Source organism: Anguilla rostrata, chromosome 9 (assembly GCF_018555375.3).
Source record: "Anguilla rostrata isolate EN2019 chromosome 9, ASM1855537v3, whole genome shotgun sequence".
Taxonomy (NCBI): Eukaryota; Metazoa; Chordata; class Actinopteri; order Anguilliformes; family Anguillidae; genus Anguilla; species Anguilla rostrata.
Genome location: NC_057941.1, coordinates 18,421,628 through 18,436,553, shown reverse-complemented (window position 1 = coordinate 18,436,553; position 14,926 = coordinate 18,421,628). Strand labels below are relative to the sequence as shown.

Here is a 14,926-nt window from a genome sequence, read left to right as displayed (position 1 = left end):
TGATGCACCTGGGCACGTGGCAAGGTCCATATAAAAATGGCTTTGTCAAGAACGGTGTGGAACCACCTGAATGGCCTGCACAGAGCCCTGACCTCAACCTCATCCAACACCTTTGGGATCAATTTGAAAGCCAACTGCAAGCCAGCCCTAATTGCCCAATCAGTGTCTGACCTCACTAATGCTCTTCTGACTGAATGGAAGCAAATCCCTGCAGCAATTCAACATCTAGTAAAAAGCCATCCCAAAAAGTGGAGGTTGTTATAGCAGCAAAGGGTGGACCAATACCATATTAATGTCCATAATTTTGGATAAGACGTTGGATGTCAGGTGTCATACTTTCGGCCACATAGTGTACTTTTTTTTTTAACCATACATGCGCACACATTATATATAATTGGTTAAACCTTGCATTCATGTGCTCTACAAATAATTTGAACCTATTTTTAGCCAACTATGTTGCAATTAAAGTAGACCAATCTATTAACAAAGACTACCATTCCTCGGTGGTAGCCTGGCTACCTACACATAAGAGCAAATAACAGCCCTTAAAATTAAACAGCCAATCAACTGCAAAATACTTTATTAAATGTTTAGTTTATATACAAGTTACACATTAATTTCATATACACACATTTCAGGGTTTACTTTAGATCCACAGCATACAAAACTAAGGAGCTTATGGGCATTAGAAGTCAAACTGCTTCTCAACTTCAGGTGGTTTGAAAATGAAGTCCTTCTCTGTGGTTTCAGTCTTCAGACATTCATCATCCGCCTCCTAAGTAAACAATGGAACCGTTAAGGACCAGATCAAGCCATTTTACTATTAATTCCACATCACATTCAAGACCAAATGTGTCATACATGTTCACATTCCTCATTCATAAATCTCTTAAACATTTACACCATCCAGGAACCCAAAGCATGCAGTGTCAATATTCCACTTAATGACTAACCAAGCAAGTCTCAAGGGCTACATCCACATCATATACCATGCCCCACTGGCTGTGACCAATACGAGCCAACTTGAGACCACACATGCAGCAGAGTCTCATCTATCCCCTGCCTCTCATGTCTGCAACAGATGGACTATACCATTGACTCACCATCTGCTGTTGATTTCTGAGAGACACACTGTACTATTGGACAGGCAGTGGTAGGATTGTTGGGTGAGGGACTCACCTCACTGAAATACTTCTCAATGAGGGCCTGGGCAGCCTGGTACACAGAATCATTCTCGTGGTTCTGCAGGAGCTCAATCCGGTCCAGTCCTCCAAACTCCTCCACCAGGAGACAGAGCTTCTCAGTCTCTCCCAGCTTGGCAGCAGCCTAGAAGGGGTGAAATGTATGGAGACATGGATGCTATATTGCATGTACACAAGAACTCGAATAAAATATATTTATTTATTAATCTGAGTCACAATCCATGTGCCTACCAGAAAGATGTTATTGATGGCATCCAGGATAACCAGGATGGTCTTGCAGTCTTTCACCTGCAACAGATTTAGGATGGCTTCCAGACCCCCACTCTGGACCAGCTGTACCACCTGATCCACTGTGCCTCCAGTGGTGTAGTTTGTGATGGCCCATACTGCCTCTCGCTGGGTCTTGAAGTCGCCCTGTGAAAGAAGTCAAATAATTCACATCAATTTATCCACACAAGGACATGTGAACTTAAGTTAATATTAACCATAAAAGTAAAAAAAAAAAAAAATCTTCCTTACTACAAAATATGCACAATTATAAGAACTAAGGCAATGGGAAAGCCCTTTGTGGACATAGTCAGAAATAGCTATGCATGCCATAAAGAATAAAATCCCCATGTTCATTTTGTTCTCATTATGTTATTACAAAAAAATTGCATAACCAGGTAAAACCTCAAATTAAAGACTGAGGTGAATCAATAGGCTCCTAATTGGTGAAAGTGTGGATACCTGGCCACTAAAACCAATCTGGAAAATGATAAATTCAAACAGAAAATGATGATAGGTCAAACTTGCATTGTGTTTAGTTTAAATAAAAAAATGGAGTTCCACGAAATTGAGCCTATGGATTTAGCTCCATCTTTAATTTAATCAAAATAAAATGGCTACCTCTGTCAGTTTGCAATGTAGCACAATAAACACAATATTAACATGGGAATTCTATTATTTGTGGTATGCAAAGGTATTTCTGGCATAATAGTTTAAGAGGGTAAATAATCCCTCTAAACATGAAAAGCACCAAATTAAGAAAAATTTGCATTGTAAAAATTATGGGACTGCAATTGTTGTTGGAACAAAAGCCAGCATACACAGGACCCAGGACCAAGTTTGGGAGCCTAAACACTGAGGGTACATTCCAACAGCTTACCTCCTTGCTTCCTTTCATTCCTCCTTTCCTAGTATGGAAGGGCAAATGGGTCAAAATCGTGAAATTGATGTCTGAAATTACATGTTGTCAATATGGGGTCATTCATTGTTAATTTTTATCTCCTTTCTTACTTTCCTTGCTCCTAGCTCCACCCACTGCACGACACAAAGAAAGGCAGCAAGCAAAGGACATTCAGATGGAGGAATCAAGTAAACGTGTCTAAGGAAATGGGAAAGTCCTCGCTCTTACAATTATCAGTTTGAAGCCACATCAATTTCAGACGTGGCAGATAATGATCGACCTGTTGATCCACCATGTCATGCATTCCCAAAAAATACCTCTGCAAAGGATACACTCATGTTTCCTTGCACAAGAATTTTTCAGGAGTCCCACGGCTCCACAAAGGAGCATTTAATTGGTTGGAATGTCCTTAAAGACAGCGCACCTCAACCAATTTTCAGGTCAGTCAAGGATGTCAAAGATGAAGGACGAATAAAATAAGCAATTGGAACACACCCACATTGACAACGCATGATTACAGTAAATCACGTTTTTGACCCGTCTGGCCTTCCATACTAGGAAAGGAGGCAAAGAGGTAAAAAATAAGGGGTTGGAACACACCCTAATAAAGCTGAACCTCATCCAGGGTTAGTGCTTGAGGGTTCACACTCACATTCTTAAGCAGGTCTATGAGCGGAGGCAGCAGACCACAGGTGATGAGCTGCTGGATTTGTATGCAAGGCCCAGCTGCGATATTAGACACGGCCCATGCTGCCTCCTTCTGCACGCTGGGCTTGTGATGCCGCAGGAGTCGTGGAAGGGCAGACAGCACACCTGCATCGATGGCCACCTGGGTCTGGTAGTCAGAGCCACTCACGATATTGCCAATGGATCGCAGCGCTGGGGTCTACAGAGGGTGACGAGATTATGGTTAAAATTTCAGAGCAGTTCATCCGGCAAGCAACCTCATTCCTTTGTTAGCACATCTGAACACACATTTTACACCCATTTGTACAGATTTAAGCCTAAAACACTTACGCTCAGAAGCCCCAACCCACACTTATGAATATATAAATTAAAATGGTGACAATTAACATTAGCCAAATAAAATTAGATGGGGTATTACCACAACAGAAAGCTCCTCAAATCCCATGAGAGCTACTAGGCGGGGCACAATGCCAGTTTTGACCACAATGTCAATGCGATCGTTGGAGCCATCTGTGAGGTAGGAGGTCGCCCAGCAGGCATCGGAAAGGATATCTTTATCAGCAAAATGCAGAAGCTGGATCAAGGAAGGCAGGATCTGCTGGACTGCAGACAGAGCAGGAAAGGGGTTCTTGTTCCTGCACAGGTTTGACAGTGTCCACGTCAGGTTTCGGAGGTAACCTACCTGCAGGTGATAGACAAGGTCCATCAAAAATAGTTTTCAAATGAAATTGGCTTGATTATGCAGACATTCAACATTCAGTAAGAAAACCCACCAACCCCACCCAGCCATTCAAATTCCACTTGTCAGCAAGTTGGCTCAACAGCAAGCAGGCATAAATTGCCTGAACTTGGTGTCAAAAAACCAGGACAATGTCATAGCTTAAGCCAATTACACTGACAAGATGGATAGTAATAACAGATTGAATAATTCATAACTGGCTCTAAAATTAAGCACCCAACCAAATGGGTACAGACCTTGAACACGTGAAAGAGGTAAACGCTGCGCGCACGCACAGACACACTTACAGGAGAATCAGGAGTTAGCCGTGCCAGCAGTGCAGGGATAACACCACAGTCAATCAATGCATCTCGATATGCTGGGCCATCACCTGTCAATCACACAATTTAAATTAAGTTTTCAGTTGCTTATACAATAAATCTATTGTCATTGCATGTGCATGTACTTGCCCTCAATTTGGCACGTCAATACGTCCTTTGGAGAGCCACTGTCCTTTCCTTGTTTCCCCTTGTCTAATATTTTTACTTTAAACAAAGTTAAATTGCAGCTCTACATTCTCTCTCCGTTACAGTTATACAGTATAAAGTACTCATTTAGAGCCAAATAAAACCATATTTAACAACAAAAGTGCAACACTGCAGCACAAATGAAATCTTAAATTCCTGAGCAAAACATTTTAGAGCAGCTTTGAAAATGATTCTGGATTCCAATGAATTATTACAGAACCCAGATCACATATCAGAAGTTAAAATCTGGCAGGCCTGTGCAATTTAACCTTAACATGAGACAGCCCCCTAGAACGGACAGTTCACTAAACTGCAGAGAGGACATTACCAGCAATGTTCCCCAAGGCCCAGATGGCCTGCTCACTGATGTGCAGGAGGGGAGATGCCAGGAGACTGATGAAGGCGGGCACAGCACCATGCTCCACCACCTGCTGAGTGTGCCAGGAGGTGCCCGAAGCAATGTTAGTGAGGGCCCAGGCCGCCTCAAACTGCAGAGTGGTGTCATCATCTCGTCCCAGGAACTCCACGAAGCATACGAGCAATCCGGCATCAATGATCGCCTTGAGAGGTGGGTTCCTCTCCCGAGAGAGCAGCTTCCTGTGATGATTTAAAATAACATCAATAACTCACCATCTCAGCATGAGAAAACAGGATGCCAATTTTTATTCCATAGGTGCAGATGAAATTCAGAGTAATTTAGTTGTGTCTTCACTGTTAATCTCAGACACCAATTGAAAAGAATAATCTGAAAACAGATTTTTTTTAAATGTCTGGCACAGCAGAACACCAGCAAAACACTGGATACATAAAACGACCATGATGGTGAAATCAAGTTCAATAATAAAGTATAGTCAACCACCATTTAATCTCAGTCAGGAGTTTAACATGCTATGCATGAATCACCTCAGTAATCCATTCATTTTTTACAAGCATTCATTTAGAGCAGTTGTGTGCGGCCACTTCAATCATCTGGGTGCATTACTGCGTGCATTATTAGATTATCCTGTCTAATGAATACAAAAAGGGGGACTGTGCCAAAAACGACATGAACACGTGATCATGAAGACAGCCGCCAATTTAGCCTACCTGGCTGCTTGGCACCCTCGTGTTTGCTCTTCTTTGGATTTGCCGTGGATGTTGCTGATAATGTCCTCGATGGTCGACAGAATTACCTGGAAAATGGTGGTTCACCAAGAGAACAATGCAAAGCAAAAAAAAACAAAAAAAAAAAAAAACAGCACGTAGCACCAGACTTATGCACTGGATTCGACTCGCATGAAAAAATGGGTTACCTCCTGATCATCCGTGTTGTACTCCGGAGAAAGGACTTCATCTGGTAGAGAGGATATATTTCGCTTCTTCAGTATGTTCTCGGTTCTTTGTGTTTTTCGCAGTTCTACGCAAACAGCAATCCTACGCTCTCGGAGTTTCTACAAAGAGTATGCGAAACAAACAACTGCTTGCAAGTTTTATTTATTCTTTTTAACGAGCATTATTGAGCAAAGTAGATAATACTGTAAACCGCGTGGGATTTGTAGCCTATGGCAGAATAGTGCGCAGTCTACGACTCACCGAAGGCTCCTTGCCTTTGTTTTTGAATTTTGTCATCCTTTCTTCGGCAACATTTTTAGTTGGCATTTTGGACCCTGATTAACCAGTAAAATGGAATTGGTGCGTTAATACGATGAAAACTAAAACCCATGCCAGTATGTATTGGCCTTATCTGAACTTGTTAAACGTTGTTTCCGCAGAAGTTTAAAAATGCAGCCATGCATATGAACCAGTCCGGACAAATTAACATTTCCTGCACACCGTTTGGCAAATCCATTTGAACAGGTCGAAGCATTTACACAACATTTTAAAGTATAAAATTATGGTTTTTTTTTTTTTTTTACTGTCAAACTGTAAAGATTATTTTGTTTTGTCTTTCAATTCCACCGGTCAGTACGGGAGGGAGAAAAAGTAGGTCGAACAACCCTTATCAGAACTTAATTTGATTACATTCACCGTACCCAAATGTATCCCTTATTCCGCTGCCCACCTTATGTCCAAATACAACGTACGTTTAAGCTTGACCGTGCAGGAATGGGATTTAAATGTTCAAGTAGCGCGCGCCAGCAGGTGTTTCCTATCGCCTTTGATTTGAGCGTAACGCCACCCCATTCGGTCTTGATTTCCACGCCCTAATGTGGACCTAAAAGATTGCTTGCTTGTTTGTTAGTTATAGAGATTAGCAAGTCAGTGAACAGTAAGTGTGGAATTTGAAGCACTTATATTTTAAATGTTGTTTATTATTACATATATTTGTACAGAGCCAGCTTGTGGTTCAAAAGGATGCATAAGGAAATATTGTTTATTACAGACAAAATGGCTTCATGGACAAGAGATCAGTTTATTAGGAGTCTTTATGGTCTTTTGAACATCACTAAGACAGGTTCTCAATTCACATAGATCAATTGTTCAGACACCTCTGTAGACTTTGTGTAAATCTTTCTCATGGGAATGTTTGGGACAGTTGTTCTGCTAGGAGGTTGTCATTGGGTTTTCATTGAACACCTATAAACTGAAATTGATTTACAGAGCACAACATTTGCAATGTTGGTAATGAGTTCTTGGAACATGTGCCCCTGGGTATGCATCATGAGGAGGCAGAGTTTACCCAGTTTTGCATATTAACAATGGTGCATTATTTTTAAAGCATGTGCTCTCCAGTCTCAATGATTCTTTGTGTGCAAGGGAGACATTTCCTCTGAAATAAAGAATAGTCTGTTTTCACAATAATTGTCTTATATATTACATAGTCATTTAAAAAAAAGCAATATAATATAAGGCATGTGATAACTGTGACACCTTGTGATGTTACAGTCATCACAGTGAGAACAGTACCCCCTTTCACAGAGTTCTGTGATATGACTAAAGAGAGCGCTCCTTTCTTCTGTCGGTCAGGGGATGTCTCCCTGAATGCATTAAAGCCTTGTTCTTTTTCTGCTGTTGTGTGCTGCAGGCAAAGGCCATGACTGCTGCTATGAGACATGCTACCAGGGCCCCAAAGATTCCAGCACCCAGGAGCCACTGCCAGATCTTCTGGGCCTGCTGTAGATAAGGGCTCAGGAATTCCTGCAGAAAGCGCTGGACTGCAGGATGGCGAGAGACAGTGTGAAGGTAAAGACGGAAAGAGAGAGGTAAAGATGAGAGGACAGCGAGGGGGAGAGAAGGCCAGGTGAAATAGAAGGGCAAGGGAATAAAGAACTATCATCATTAAATGATCAAATGTCAAATAAATAACATGGAGTTATGTAGACTATTCCTGCCAATGGCCCGATCCCGAACAGAACCCTCTAGATTTGTGGACTCGCAAACTTTAATGGCGTATTTCTTTGGACAGGTGAGTCCATGAGTGGATAAGGGCTTGGCGGTTATATAATGGGTGAAATGGGATGAGACTTCTGACGTCCCCCAATATGTGACACGTTGCTGAGCGATGATGAAGTTATGTTTTTGACATTGGCAGCATTTGCTGTTGTGCTTTTGTGCATGTCTGAATACTAGTCATAGTGATATTTTCAAAGATTAAAAAGCTTTTGGGGCAATGTTCAACTACTTACACACAAATACTTTCTTGGTCATGGTCATGACATGGACTCAGTTTGTTTAAAGAAATTTGTATGACGAAAAGAGAAGAGGTGATCATCCACCAACTGAACTGAATTTTGGTGATTCCCTTCATCTAAGTTTGCATGATGTGGATTTGCCAAGAGGGCAGACAGAGGATGTAGAAAGCCCATGCAAAAGCACATGCAAAACATTGTTTTTATTGTAAATGGGATATCCCCACGCCCTCGTGGGCTTCACGGGAATGTGCCTTTAAGTTCACTAGTCCAGAGAATGAGATTAAGCCAATGTAGCAGTTAGCTGTAACGTAATGTCCATAACTATAAATAAAAAAACCTGTCTCATGCACAGACCATTATTGCCCCCTGGTGTTACAGAACATTCCTGTTGCACTACCTCCAGTGATTCAGAGAAAATGTGCTGTTTTTATCAGACTGTTTTTAATGCTTACCATTACTACAGACAATTGCTTATCAGTGAAGAACAACTTTCATGTAGAAATGTACTCAAACTGTTTAATCAGCAGCCTAAAGTCATTCAGCTAAAACAACAGTTAAATGAAACAATAGTCTTCTGCAGAGCAGATTGACTTACCTGGATCTAACAGATGAGCATACTCATACCCCAAGTCTTTGCTGGACAGGAAGTAGTCGCCGTTCCTGTGGAGAGTTATGAAAGGAACCATGAAGTATCCGTCATTATGTCCGATGGGGGCATTGGCCCTGGGGTACTGGGACCTAGGCGGCTGGTGTCTCCGCAGCCACTGTTCATAAATACTGAAGAGAGAAAGAGAGCAGAGACTGACTGAAACATTCAGAAATCACACTAATACTTCCACTGAGGTACTGCGACTGAGAATCTCAAGTCTGCCACACCTGGAGAGCCACAGTTTTTCTTCCATTTTTAAAATCACCTCCAACCTTTGGAACCCTGGGGCCCTTTCTTTCAGAAACAAGGGGTGCGTCCCATTTCTTTTCACTCCTCACCTCTTTTCTTCCACTCCCCCACTACCACTTGTCTCCTACTCAGAAGTATGTGGAGGAAAGGAGGGGAGGAGATGAGTTTGAAACTGCTGTGGCAATAAAGATCTGTGTGCTTCGCTCATCTCTTCCAATATTGGGACACTGCAGGGAGGAGATGAGCTGGTAGTGGAGGAAAGGAAACATTTTTTGAGTATTAGGATGCACCTCTGGTGCTTCTGCTACAGGAAATGGGTTGTGTTTGTTTTAGCCAATGGGAGTCATGTATTGTTAATGGTTGTCATCAGTGCTAATTAATTAATTAATCATTTTTCTTTTGCCTGATTTACATATTTAGTTTGATTCAAGCCATCAAGGAAGTGAATATTAAGAGTGGTTTGACAATGAGTATCAGTTGAATTTATTTTATAAGTCTAATAATTGATGCTTAATTCAAGAAAGGAGGGGAATTAACTGAAGTATTACACTAAGTGGGACAGTAAAGTATGTTTCGTTGAGCTATTTATACATATTCATTATTTATAATTGTGTATGTGATGTATGGTACATTTGTCTAAACGGTGTTTATGCATTGCATAAATTAATAATTCATTCTGTGATATGAAAGAGTAATTTCTGTTAAACCAAAAGGAAGTTTTTGCCTGTGGATGTTCTGATAAGAAAGAATCGAGAAATCCTTGTCTTTATCTTTGTCCTCTCAATGGGGTGACACTGCAGCGCTAACTGTCTAAGCAGGAGTTGTGAGAGAAATTCTGCTGGTGCATACTGAGAACATAATTATATTGGCTGAGGCAGTAATTGACAGCAATTTACTTAGTGGATATGCCAAGAGGCAGGAACTCCATTCACTGATGTGTAACAAGGCAGCGCAATTTGCTGCAGTTAACCTTTCATATCTAGTGTTAAAATTTGGCAAAGTAGGATGGATAGGAGGATAAAAGTCTCCATGTATTGTTTTTGTCTCCATGCTGATTTGTTTTCAATCACAGCTTGGTGACAGGAAGACTTGCAGTACCTGTCGACAAAGGAGTGGTGTAGGAAGAAGATGGGGTCATTGGCAGACCCTTGGACTGAAGACATGGAGCCATTCATGTAGGCATGCACAGCAGCATGCATCCAACGTTGAGCACTGTTGCCCTGTCCAGTCTGGGGATTGCCAAAGCCTACAAAAAGATAAAGAAGATGAGCCTCTTTCAGTCTGCAATGTGCGTATGTGGTTGGGATTGCCTTGATATTATATACTCACAGACAGATCATGCTCATTAACATATTGTATAATCACATTATACAATATGTTAATATTTAGAAAAATGTAAAACATAAGCCACAGAGAGCTTTTTTAACGCTTGTGTTGTCTTTATATTACAGTATGTATGCGCCCCATGTCCACGGGATCAAAAATGACCCACTCTCACCAGACCACTTGTGATAAAGCTTTCCAAGTTCACAGTCCAGACAGACTTTCAGTATTTCTTCAGTCTAAACCACTCATTTCTACTATAAAATACATCATAATACATTTATTTATTTATTTATTTATTGCTGTAACAGATGTGTGGTGCTTAATTTTGATTATGATTTCATAACTACAGGGTGAAAAAGACTCATAAGTCTTTTGCACCTTGGTGGTGTACCACTTTCATAAAAATGTAATAAAGAGCAAGGCTTAACTTTTTTTTAAAATAAAAGTAGGGTCACTCCAGGAAAGTTAATCAAATTTAGGGCATAATAAACTGCTTTTAAACTCCAAAAAAGGGCTATTTTTGACAACACAAGGGCTAACACACTCTAACACATGAAAATATATTTTCAATGATTCCTTCAAAGCAGTTTGATCTAAACACATTTTAAATTAAGCATTATTAGTCATTTCCAAGGTTCATTGTAAAATTTCCACCAAGAATCAGCCAGGTTCCCCAGTGAAACACCCCAGTAAGAGGTGAAGGGGTGAGAAGGAAGCAGATAGCTGACCTTCTAGAGTGTTCCTGAAACTCATGTTGGCACTGATGTCCATGGGGCTGGTGTCATATTGCTCAAGGCTGAGCGTGAACTCCACATCAGCAGAAGTGGGCAGTCGGCTCACTACGTCCCGGTTTTGGTTGCCAGGGTTACGAAGCAGGGGTCCCTCCCCTGTGCCATTACATAGTACCCCCCTGCTGTTATATTCAGCTGCTTGGGAGCATATGACCTGTTAATGATAAAGTATATTAACCACATATGAATCCAAAAGCACAGAACAAAAAGCATAATCATATATATCCATTGTATATACAAAAATGACATTTCATTTTACATTAATTGTACACACCATGAATTGCAGCTTTTCATATTATTTGTAGTATAATATAAGCTGTCTTCACTGTGTGGTTAATTATTACATTGCAAGTAGTGCCCAAGGTTCAGTGGGTCTGCACTTTGGTTTTTTGGTTGAAATCTTATGATAACAATATCACTGTTTTACCCTACAAGATGGCTCAATATATGCCCTAACTCTTCCTTAAAATTTAGACAATCTATGTAGGTTACCAGGTGTGAAATTACCATTTTGGAGAGCTATCGTATCTGCATGTTTGTATGGTTTCCCTTCACACGGCATATAATTTAAAACCAGAAACCAGCAAATCCTGCAGCCCTCTAACTCTGAATCCCTGATCTATACAATACATGAGTGATGTCTAAGGGTATGCATTGTGATTGAGAAATCATTCAGTGGGGTATACATATGAGAATGCCTGCAAACCACAACTGAAAAATAAATTTAAAAATTCAATTTTAAATCATACCACTCTGCGTTGTTGAAAACACCTTTTCATTACAACGAAGTAGGCTATATATCTCTTACGTATTTTGTTAATTTTTGGTTGACAATTTGATAGATAATAAAATGCAAAATATTTGTTCATAATTAACTTTAGGAGTAGCCTACTGTCGTGGCATGTTTAGTGAGTAGTGGTGCATTCACCTTCCACGAAGAGAATACCGATGCAGGACTGATGTGGTTCGGCTTCAGAAGATTCCGACCACCCATTAACTCGTCAGTGCATACTTCACAGTCCAACGCATCTTTCCAATCCCAGTATGGGATGGTGAAACTGAAGTCTCCTGTCAGTTTGCGGATTTCGTGTTCCCATGACAACAAATACACACGGTGCCACGGCAAAAAGGCTGGAGCCCAGTGTGCAAAATCAATATCCGTCCAAACGTTAGTTCCTCCAAGCAAGGCATCTCTTGACACGTAGTAGTGCATCCAAACAAAGACATCATAGACACTGGCATCCGCAAACATGGGATCTGTTCCATTGTTCATGTGTTCGTAGGTGCCGGTCACTATCACGTAATCTGTGCTTATGGTATTTTTGGCTAGGTTCAAATAAGATATTAACTTCTGTCTTTCGGTGACTGACAGTTGAAATATATTCCTTCTCAATGATTCCCTTTTCTCAGCACAGTTGACGCCAAAAAAACCGAACTTGCAGTCACCACAATCGAAGCCCATGTAGTTACCTGCACACTGGCACGTGCGATTATAGAACACGGAGGGCCATCTCTCTCTGTCGTCTATTCCGTTGAATGGATACTGCGGACCGTTGGGGAGGTCGGATATGACCACATCTTGGCAAAAACCCCTACCAGAGCGGGCTCCACAGACGGACCCGTCCTGTTCCCATACTGGACAGCACTCCTTAGTTTGTAGGATCTCGGCGGTAACGCATGCTCGCGGGAACTGAAGGTATGCGGGTCGCAATAGAAACAAAAATATTAAAAGTCCCAAACTCAGCATCGCTGTCTAGCCAGTCTCGTCTCTGCCTTGTTAGAACAAAGTGAAGCAGAACCGGAGTTCTTCTAGCATAATCCTCAAACCCTCATCACATGCCTCAAATAGCAGCCTTAAGGTCCTAAACTGAATGGGAGTTCTTGTCATTATACCATACAACTGAAGTCATCCGTGTAGCTATTTATAATGAGAATACTTAGCATTTTCACCTCCAGTCATGGGGTAATTTAGAATCAGTCTGTCTTGAGAAGAAAAAAAAGACAACGTGTAGTAATAGAAAACTTAAACACCATCAAGTTAATCGAACACAAATGTGCACTGGCAAAAATAAACCCACAGTGAACGCAATTAACTGGTCAACATGATGATTTAACATATTTTGAATAATGTTGCTGGATTAATATGTCCATTGTGGGATTTTTTGGTATTTGAATTCAATTATTTAAGATGCACGTTGATTCTGAAGGCAATACACAGTATTGTTTGAAACACTTTTTTTTTTTCTTGAACACATTAAAGTTTCTATGGTCATATGCATGTTAAACATTGAACTGTGAATTGTCCTGTACACCGATCCCCACTTAGCCATTTGAAATGACAAGTTAGCATGCTATAATGTATTAACTTTAAGCATAATATCTGGTTTAGTGTTTCTTTGCCTATGAACACGCGCGTGCAAACAGCGCTTAACCACGTAAGCGATAAAATGAAACGTATTTCTTGGGATTATGTTATGATGCTGCATTCAGGGTATCTGTCATTGCACGCCTGCTCAGACACACGCACCTCTCTTTCTCTCTCTCTCGTTATTTACACATTTCGAATTCGTTCGTTATACACTCGTTATTTTTGAATGACTGTGATTACTGAAGCGCCATGACTGCAACTAGGCCTACAGTCTAGAGCAAACCTAAATGAGTTCCAAGGAATCGTTCGGTATCATAACATATTTTGTACCAGGTGGTGACGCTGTGTCCCTATGTTTTAAAAAGTGCCGCTTTGCCTGACTTCCCCTCTTCAACTGCGGGAATGAAGTGGAACAGGGGAGAAGGATGTACCGATGTATCACGACTTAAGTTTGCCTTAAAATTCACTGACGAAATGCACTGGATACTGTGTAAAAAATAAAACAAAAAGTGTAAAAAAATCGACGACTGTATATGTTATGACTGAAAGGGACAAGGATGGATGATGAACAACATGAAACAAAAACAAAAGTTAAAGCCCATCAGTTTGATCAGTAACACTCAATTATATTTATTTTAAACTTTATTTATTTAAAAAGCTCTATATAAAAACAGCGATTCTTATTTCATTTAAATTATGAAACATGTTCTCAAACACCAATTTCACTCATGTAAAAAAGTAACTGCCCCCTTAAACTTGATAACTGGTTGCTTCCCCTTTAGCAGCAACACCTGCAACCAAATATTTCCTATAACGACATATGATATCAGTCTTTCACATCACTGTGAGGGAATTTTTGCCCACTCTTCTTTGCACAAGGCCACTCCAAAACTTTAATTTTGCTTCTTTTCAGCCATTCAGATGTAGACTTGCTCTTGTGTTTTGGATCCTTGTCTTGCTGCATAACCAGACTACGCTTCTGCTTGAGCTCACAATCAGATGACTGGACATTCGCCTTAATGGTTTTTTTGGTATCAAGCAGAATTCATGGCTCCTTCAATAATGGCATTTCATCCAGGTCCCAAGGCAGCAAATAATCCCCTCACCATCATACTACCACCAGTACGTTTGACTGTTAGTATGATGTTCAATGAAATGTTGGATTTGCTTTATGCCAGACATAATGAGACCTGTGCCATCTAAAAAATCCGTAGAACATTATCCCAAAAGGCTTGGGGATCATCCAGTTGCTTTTTTGCAAATGTGAGATGAACATGTTTCTCTTGGTTAGCAGTGGTTTCCCTTTGTCAAATATAATATTTTGCCTGAACATCCATAGCCATTCAGTGTGGCAAATATGCAATAATAGAAGAAATAAGGAATGGGTTGAATGCTTTTTTTCACAGCACTGGAAATACAGATAAATGTAGCCTAGGCAGTTCAATATAACTTAAGAAAAGGCTAAGTTGGTGACACAGAACTAGCAATGAGGGACACTGGGGGACCACCAATATTAATATAATCTGTGCACAAATGACTTGTTCTTTGTGGCATCTAGATTTCTCTATACTCTGACAGCAAGGAAAGTTTGGCAACACTTTACATGAACAGTCTTTCAGAAGACGTTCTT

The 14,926-nt window shown here is 40.6% G+C and overlaps 2 protein-coding genes and 1 long non-coding RNA gene across 4 annotated transcripts; 1 reads left to right on the top strand and 2 right to left on the bottom strand.

The window, feature by feature from the left end:
- Positions 1-563: 563 nt before the first annotated feature.
- kpna7 (karyopherin alpha 7 (importin alpha 8)) lies at positions 564-6,449 on the bottom strand. Of its 2 annotated transcripts, none has more exons than XM_064350828.1 (11): positions 6,315-6,449; positions 5,875-5,948; positions 5,595-5,732; positions 5,389-5,474; positions 4,631-4,899; positions 4,084-4,166; positions 3,476-3,739; positions 3,023-3,256; positions 1,434-1,616; positions 1,180-1,326; positions 564-775 (listed from the first exon to the last, which is right to left on the bottom strand). In XM_064350828.1, exons 2-11 carry the CDS (start codon positions 5,938-5,940, stop codon positions 686-688), a joined length of 1,560 nt encoding a protein of 519 aa, XP_064206898.1. In that variant the 5' UTR covers positions 5,941-5,948; positions 6,315-6,449; the 3' UTR covers positions 564-685. The 2 variants fall into 2 exon arrangements, with proteins under 2 accessions (XP_064206898.1, XP_064206899.1); XM_064350829.1 differs by having other exon boundaries at positions 6,344-6,389.
- LOC135263159 (uncharacterized) lies at positions 6,433-10,346 on the top strand. Its single transcript, XR_010332404.1, has 4 exons — positions 6,433-6,550; positions 7,307-7,464; positions 9,884-10,099; positions 10,263-10,346. It is a non-coding gene; the product is annotated as an uncharacterized LOC135263159 (long non-coding RNA).
- On the bottom strand, positions 6,595-12,754 carry LOC135263156 (tyrosinase-like). Its single transcript, XM_064350827.1, has 5 exons — positions 11,857-12,754; positions 10,866-11,082; positions 9,910-10,057; positions 8,509-8,690; positions 6,595-7,436 (listed from the first exon to the last, which is right to left on the bottom strand). The coding sequence occupies exons 1-5, from the start codon at positions 12,673-12,675 to the stop codon at positions 7,216-7,218; spliced, it is 1,587 nt and encodes a 528-aa protein (XP_064206897.1). The 5' UTR covers positions 12,676-12,754; the 3' UTR covers positions 6,595-7,215.
- Between the last annotated feature and the right edge of the window lie 2,172 nt (positions 12,755-14,926).

What these genes read in the sequence shown, in the direction of transcription:
- LOC135263156 (XM_064350827.1), bottom strand. Translation starts at nt 12,675, where the DNA reads ATGCTGAGTTTGGGACTTTTAATATTTTTGTTTCTATTGCGACCCGCA. An exon ending in TTTCAGGAACACTCTAGAAG is followed by an intron (nt 10,058 to 10,865) that starts GTCAGCTATCTG and finishes ATCTTTTTGTAG; the next exon opens with GCTTTGGCAATCCCCAGACT. An exon ending in CACCACTCCTTTGTCGACAG is followed by an intron (nt 8,691 to 9,909) that starts GTACTGCAAGTC and finishes TTCTCTCTTCAG; the next exon opens with TATTTATGAACAGTGGCTGC.
- kpna7 (XM_064350828.1), bottom strand. Translation starts at nt 5,940, where the DNA reads ATGCCAACTAAAAATGTTGCCGAAGAAAGGATGACAAAATTCAAAAAC. An exon ending in ACAACACGGATGATCAGGAG is followed by an intron (nt 5,475 to 5,594) that starts GTAACCCATTTT and finishes ACCATTTTCCAG; the next exon opens with GTAATTCTGTCGACCATCGA. An exon ending in TTGAGAAGTATTTCAGTGAG is followed by an intron (nt 776 to 1,179) that starts GTGAGTCCCTCA and finishes TTGTTTACTTAG; the next exon opens with GAGGCGGATGATGAATGTCT.